Source organism: Limulus polyphemus, unplaced genomic scaffold (genome assembly GCF_000517525.1).
Source record: "Limulus polyphemus unplaced genomic scaffold, Limulus_polyphemus-2.1.2 Scaffold4145, whole genome shotgun sequence".
Taxonomy (NCBI): Eukaryota; Metazoa; Arthropoda; class Merostomata; order Xiphosura; family Limulidae; genus Limulus; species Limulus polyphemus.
Window position 1 is genome coordinate 42697 of NW_013669755.1, and position 8365 is coordinate 51061.

The window sequence follows — 8365 nt, forward strand, 5'->3', positions numbered from 1 at the left end:
GCGAATAGGATGACACTTTATATTGGTTAATTGTATAATGGGGTATCTGCTCTATGTCCACCGCTGGGATCGAACTTTGAATTTAAACTATATCAGCTCTGAAACTTACCTGTGTGATATCAAGGGATCGCAAAAAAATCCTATAAAACGTGTTTCCCATGTCATACGTGGTTCTGTATATGATAATGAGATTTTTCTTAGCAAAATACTCCAAAAATAAACATCAGTTCAATAAAGAGCGAGTTGTAATTAATGGTTCTTATGAAGAAAATTTAGATTAAACTTTTGTTATCATGAAAAACAAATAATTATAAACGAATAATTAACGTGAAATTATGTTTTTATTATGTGAACATAATTATGCAAAACGGTTTGCATCTAACAATACCTATTTCACCAAAGGAAAGTAAGACTCTGAAATATAACAGTATAACAATATATATATATTATTTGTGAAATATAGCATTTAGTTGTTTTTTTTTTCCTTTAGATTTTCACGACTATGCAGTTTTTTGTGTTAAACATCCAACATTGTAAATCCTTTGGTTAGACTTTCTGTTGCGTTTCAATTGTCATCTACACTGGCAATTAAAATTAGATTATTCTAAATTTAGATGTGCCACATTCACTTCTTTTGAAACGTTAAACAACTTCTGTGATGTGTGTTTTTGGATTTCAGTTTTTCAAGTTGTTAGGCTATTTCACTCGACTACAGACTTTTCATGAGCCAATATGAGACAGACAAAAAAAACAAACTGAAAATAAGAACGCGGTGTGAGAAACAAATTTTTGTATTACTCCGAGTTTTTGGATTATTGAACTCAACTATCTACGATATAATACTTAAATTACTTTATATTATTTGTAATACTACAACTGACACTTAAAATGTAGAGTATTCTTATTGAAATATCAAGCATCTTCATTTTGGTATGAGCTGTCTTAAAATGTTTTGGATAAGGCCTAACTGTTTAGAAATTAAAGCTAACAGATAAAACTAATTTAATAACTATTTATATTATGAATTCATCTAAAACTTATTAAGCTCCCGTTTATTATTTCCAGATGTGCCAGTTAATGATGGGCAAAAAAAAAAATCTGACTAAAGAACAGTTACGTTTATTGTAATCACTTAACTGCCAACAGTACTAATTACATTTTCTTCAGCCTCAGCTACCAAGTTCCAATTTCATCAACGTTTTTTTAACCACTCTTGATTGGTTTGCTTCATGGACTTTCTCTGACATTTTTATACAGGTACAAATCTGTTTATCTGGTTGCTTGGATAGTAATAAAAACATTAACATGCGAAAAATAAAATAACCTTTAAAACTGTAGCAGTTAAAATCTCACGAATGTTAAGTTTCATATTGGGTGCTATAATTGGCAGTGTAATCTAGACCACTTTCTGTTATAAAGATTTTCCAATGTTTTTATTTGTACCGTATTCCAAAGATTTTATTAAAGTGTTTACGTTCAGTAGTATCATAGTATAAAATATCGTTAATATCGTAGTAGGCAATAATGGCGACAACTCTAGTCTACACGATATCATCCTTAAAAGGCCGCAACTCCAGTTTTGCTATCGTTGGAGGATCTCGCAAGAACGTTTAATTACTTCTGTGCTAAACTGTCGTGGTGCGCTCGAGAGGCGGGTTCGTGCGCTTGGCTTTGTTGCTTGTATCATAGTTGCAGATTTACTCGACAGTAAAACAAATGATTTAATTTTTTTTTGCGAAAGGCAAAAGAAGAATATTAATTTGTTTTTATTTTATTTAAAAAACAACAACATGGAACTAGACGTTCTAAAACTTGTTTCTAGCAGATGCCATCAGTCAAACTATATAATTAACGTACGGTGATAACCTTTGTAATACGTCTAGAAAACAACTAATATACCCATAATTTATATTTATAGCATCATAAAGCAATACTTACATTTGTACCATACACTTAACATACAGATTATCATGGTTTTAATCTAGGTGATATTTCCTAACGAATATCACATATTAAAACAGAGAGATTTTCGCAAAAATAATTTACAAGAAAACAAACTATGTTTAACAAGAATAATTAGGCAGTAATTATGAATGTTGTATTTAGTATTTGTGGTATGTGTTGATACCATAACTATCATAATTGGAATATATGTTACATAGTTAGGAAAAAAAATTGAAATGTCTATTCCATTTTTACAGTTTATGATACAGTGAGAACAAAGATTGAATTAAAATGCACGCTAGGTGCTGAAGTTGGCTCTTCTCAATACGCTGTAAACGTAGTTCTTGATATGATGTTGTTTCTCGGGTCATAATATTACTGTGTGAGTTTAATTTACTGAAAATTTTCTGAAGTGACCGCTATCAGTTACTTAGTTCGCTGTTGTACTAGGATATTGTCACTTTCTTTAAAGTGAATGGAAAACTCAATTGTTTCTTCCATATGTATTATAGTGATTGTCAGGGGTACTTTAATACTAAATGTTTGTCTACACGACACCAATTGATTTCAACGTTCAGTGCATGGCTTTTCACGAAAGCAAGAGCATATTTGTTTAAGTGTTTACAAATACAGGTTCAGAATTATATACTTAGAATCTATCAACTTCATTTTACGACTAGCCTTAACAATGCTTCTTTCTAACACAGAAGCAAACGAACAAAAACCTATTCTGGGACGCCTGCGCTAGAGAGGATGCGCGTAATGATATGCGCAGTGTTTATAATGGGAAGATGGCGACCGTGTATTAAGGTGACGCGTCTTTGTCCATTCCCAGCCCTTGATCCTGTTAAAAACCCAATCAGTAGGAGCTAAGAAACCAACCTAGCAGGTGGAACCGGTCGATAAACTATAATTTTTACATTAAGCCAATCTTATCATGGATAACCTGGCCGAACTGGACGGCGACGAGTCGACAGAACCAGTGCAGTCAGAGCATATTACCGAGCCGACTAAACTGTTGGCTCCCCACTCTTCTGACGGCGACGACGAAGCAGAAAATTCCAGCATGCTGGACTTAGCCGATTTTCGCGCTTTTAGCGGATCCCCCTACCACACTCTGAGTGGACGAATGTCCCCAAGTTTCTCTTCTGGCAGCAGCTACGCTACACTGACCCCACTTCAACCACTGCCCCCCATCTCTACTATGTCTGATAAATTTAGCCATTACGGGCATGCAGGTAGCAGCTTTGTTCTACTTCAAGGAATGACCATGAGTAGTTATCAATACGACAAGTCTGGTGGCATGACTGTGATGAATATTAGTCCTACTCTGGGAGCTACACATCCCTCACCCATTGCTATGATGAACACTAATGGGTTTCTCCCGTTAGCCACTCATGTGGGCATCCCCTCCCCAAATTATTCTCAGAACGGACACGAATCGCCTGAAAAAGGGATATCAAACAACGGATACGATACCTATAGTCTACGAGATCAGACACGAAACTTGAAACCTCCACAGAGTCCTCCTGTCAGTTTGCACTCCCCCACGAGTCTGATGCCTACTTTGAACGGCTTGAATGCCCCTGAGACTCCCCCATCAGTTCAACTGACCAGTCCAGTGATTACACCTGAGCAGGAAGACACTAAATCGGTAACTGCAACGGCTTTCACTACTTCATCTGATGTGGGGTTGACCATCTCACAACCTCTTGTGGCTATTGCTACTATAAATGTGTCCAATGGTGATGAAAGCCTATCGACGTCAATCCCCATCAAAACTTTAGAAACCTCTGCAACCTCACTCCCTAAGTCCTCCTCTGTAGATGATGTGGAAGAAGAAATTAATACCAAAGAGTTAGCTCAGAGAATAAGTGCCGAACTAAAACGTTACAGCATCCCTCAGGCCATCTTCGCTCAACGTGTACTGTGTCGCTCACAAGGAACCCTTTCTGACCTACTACGCAACCCCAAACCTTGGAGCAAACTGAAGTCCGGTCGAGAAACTTTCCGGAGGATGTATATGTGGCTGGAAGAGCCAGAATTCCAGAGAATGTCAGCATTAAGACTAGCAGGTCTGTTTATCATTCTATCTACACAGTCTAAATATAAAATATGTTTGAACTGATTTCTTAACTAAACAATATTTCACAAGAAAACTATTTAAGTATATTCAATGAATAGTTCTAAATTATTTATAATTATTTGTGACTAAAATAATGAAATATATTTTGTGGGTAAGCCTGTCAATGCTTGTGTCAGTTAAACATTTTAAATATCTGTTTAGCATTGCTGTATGGTAGGAAAGCCACACTTTGATGCCTAAGTGGCAGCCAACTTAAAGTTCTATAAATCGCCCGGCATGGCCAGGTGGTTAAGGCGCTCAACTCGCAATCTAAGGGTCGCGGGTTTGAATCTCTGTCCCACCAAACATGCTCGCCCTTTCAGCCGTGGGGGTGTTATATTGTGACGGTCACTCCCACTATTCGTTAGTGAAAGAGTAGCCCAAGAGTTGGCGGTGGGTAGTGATGACTAGCTGCCTTCCCTCTAGTCTTACACTGCTAAATTAGAGACGGCTAGTGTAGATAGCCCTCGCGTAGCTTTGAGCGAAATTCAAAAACAAACAAACTATAGTTAAAAGTCTTATATAAAAATATCGGTATTTGATTGCATGTTGATGTATGAAAGCATGACATTCTTTATATTGTAATGTATAAGTAATTATTATCAGTACAATACAATCATAGTTACAGTGGTAGTAAAGTTTACAAATTACATCCAGACTGAGTAAGTTTGTTTGAATCTTGTTTAGGCTAATTTCTACGCTTTCTTACCCGGCTTCATAAGAGCATATAAAAGGAAACAACCTGACGTGGCTGAACAACATCATTTGAAATACGTTCTCGAATTTTCAGAAATTACAAGATTGAACCAGAAAAACATTTGCTTGAAAAGATTGGTTTTAAATATACATTTCACACATGGAATCAACCCTCGGAGGGTTTTGAAGAAATCTTGTTAGAGTTCAAAACTTAATCAATCAGACATAAATGACAAACACACAGTTCAGGTTCAGTAAGTTCTTAAGTAACTTTTGTTTTTAATTATATTTTACCAGCATCATTTTGTCGTTTCCTACTTTCTTTACAAAAAACAAAAAACAAAAACACTTGCAATATAAGCCAATTAAAGACTGAATGCACCGTCTAATAAAGGTTTGAATATTTTACCTGAAGAATCATTTTATTGTGTTCATATATTTAGAAATAATTTTATTTGTCGTAAGTAAGTTTAATAATGTATTTATGACATCTTCCATTTCTGATGTAATTCCTAATACTTTTCAGAAGTGAAGTAGAACACTATATTCTTAAACTTCCCACGCTATGATATTTAATTCTTGTTAACAAATCAAAATACAGCAAAATTTAATTGATTAAAGCTTTTATGTTTCAGTTGAGAATTTCTGTTGAACCACTTTATTTGGTTTGATATTTTTTTATATGTGCTATTGTAATGAAAAATATCAGAACTCATAAGGACATACTATTAGTCATCAGTTGCATAAAACACATTTAGGTTTTCAGCTGAAAAATTTCATGCTCAGAGATTCAATAATTTGATAAGATATTTTATGCATTTGTATAAATTACATTTTCTATTCTTAAGTGTAATATTTATTAACTTGATATTATATAAAAATAATTGAGTAGATTCTGTATTTCATTTGTTTTAGATAATATAATTTATATATATTGTTACGTCTCCGTTTGTTAATTAACTTTCCTTAACTTCGTTCCGACAAAACTTTAGCGACACATGTTCTTTACTTAATAAAACTGGTTTATTCTTTCCGAATACAACTTTACGATACACTTATTTTCAATATTCGCGCTAAAACAAACACTATAACGAACGAACGTTAACTGCAACAATACCCTGTGACTGCAGTTAAATTACTCACTGTCTACACACACATTACATTATCTCGTCACGTTGTCACCCTCTTTTATATACCAGCCTACCCTATCTAGTAAATACTAAAGCATTCGCCAACTTACGGAATAGTTCTAGAAACTAGAGGGCGTGAGAATAGTCACGTGATCTTGATGACGCAACAGGATTTAGGGCCCATAAAACGAAATGCTATATGGAAAAATATAGTTCTAATGATTAAAACACAAACAGGTTCATAAAGCAAATTTATAAAAAATATGACAATTATAACTCTGTCTTCGAGTACAGAATTAATTCTTTCCAGTAACATTCTAGCATCCTTCCAAAAAGTCAACCTTCTGCATGTCTGCAAGATCTTCTTAACATAACGATCCCTCTAAATTTTAATAACAGTTCTATAACATAAACAACCTTGTTACAAAGAGACATAAATGGTTAAAAAATAGTTATTTATCACTATTAAAATAGTACTTGTTGACATATGTATATTAACAGTTCACAAAATCTTTTCTTGGGATAGTGTAATAAATACAGCTTTCAGTCCTCCGAATAACTTTCTCGCTCAATTGAGAAACTTAACTCTGTCAAATATTGTGGGCCTAGTGTAGCCAAATGGTTAGTATGTCAGGCTGTAGATTAGAGATCCCATAGTTTGCACCTCATTACTACCAAAAATGAAAATGAAGCTCTGCTCTTTGTTTTTGTTGATACACCATGAAGGGGGAGGCCAATTATTCAATTAGAATAGTGGAAGAGTTGACAGTGGGTGGTGTTGATTATCTATTTTCCCTCTAGTCTATCACTGTAAAATTGTGACCTGCTATATATAGAGAATAATAAATCCGTCACAACTCCCTCCTTAGAGAATTACAAATTAGTGTTAGACAATTTTTAACTAAGATATTATATATATACATTGACAACAATACATTAAATATAATACGTTATGTTGCGTCAGCAGTCACATGACCGCCGTGACGCAACGTTTCTAGAAATATCATGTACTTTGTCGAATGTTCAAGTTCTTACTAGAAATAGGTTACGCTGGTATATAAAAGAAGGGAGATGTAATGTGTAGATAGATAGTGAGTAATTGTTTTTCCGTAACTTCGTTCCAACGAAACTTTAACGACACAAGTTCTTTACTTAATAAAACTGGTTTATTCTTTCCGAATATAACTCTGCGATACACTTAATCTCAATACTCGCGCTAAAACTGTAACGAACGAACGTTAACTTCAACAATACCGTGTGACTGCAGTTGGACGTTCGTTGCTATAGCGTTTGTTTAGCGCGATTGTTGAAGTTGAGTGTATCGGTTAAGTTAAATTCGGAAAGAATAAACCAGTTTTATTAAGTAAAGGCTTGTGTCGCTTCAGTTTCGTAGTTACGGAAAATCAATTAAAAAACGGAGACGTAACAGTATTATGTTATTTGTATTTTATAAACATGGACACAGTGACAGCTTTATTAACTATTCCTCTAGTGGAAAACATCTGTTAATCAACTTTAATGAAACATGGACACAGTGACAACTTTGTTAAGTGTTCCTCTAATGGACAACATCTGTTCGCCAACTTTAATGAAACATGGACACAGTGACAACTTTGTTAACTGTTCCTCTAGTGGACAGCATCTGTTCACCAACTTTAATGAAACATGGACACCGTGACAGCTTTATTAACTATTCCTCTAGTGGAAAACATCTGTTCATCAACTTCAATGAAACATGGACACAGTGACAACTTTGTTAACTGTTCCTCTTGTGGACAGCATCTGTTCACCAACTTTAATGAAACATGGACACAGTGACAACTTTGTTAACTGTTCCTCTTGTGGACAGCATCTGTTCATCAACTTTAATGAAACTGTGACAACTTTGTTAACTGTTCCTTTAGTGGACAACATTTGTTCACCAGCTTTAACTCCCGTTTAGGAACAAACTTGACCATCATTCCTGTATCCAAATGTTACTACATAAACATCAGGTCTCAAGACCGAAACTTTAATACAACCTATTCCACATAGACTCCTCCCACAATGTCAACCAAAGGTCACAGCCTCAGTTATAAAAGTATTTTATCCATAATGTCTACGTTGTTAACGTCCAGATTTACTTCAGAGTCTGCTAACTTGCCAGCTGTTGAGATTTTACACCAAATTACTATCTTCCCCCATTCATTTGTATTTAAAACGTAATAGTTAAGGTTGTTTTAGTCACAGAAGGTTTCACAACAAAATCGCCAATTATCTAAAAAATATAAGAAAAATGACTTTCAATGAAAACAAAAACTGTTTACTTATTTCCCTACCTGTTAGTTATAAACAACCTCGGCATTATTGAATTATTTATCTATTTTGTTTGTGATATATATTTATGTACAGAAATATTGATTTAGTCCTTCAATTTCACTTATAACTGAACTAATCACCAACACATCCCCCCATCTAACTAATATGTTAG

At 34.7% G+C, this 8365-nt stretch overlaps 1 protein-coding gene across 1 annotated transcript in view; it reads left to right on the top strand.

Annotated features, from left to right (window-relative positions):
- Positions 1–2742: 2742 nt before the first annotated feature.
- LOC106470656 (hepatocyte nuclear factor 6-like) overlaps positions 2743–8365 on the top strand; it is a 39086-nt gene continuing 33463 nt past the window's right edge. The window contains exon 1 of the mRNA XM_022399286.1: positions 2743–4019. Within this exon, the coding sequence (XP_022254994.1) occupies positions 2882–4019 (1138 nt within the window). The 5' untranslated portion in view covers positions 2743–2881. The remainder of the gene's footprint in view (positions 4020–8365) is intronic.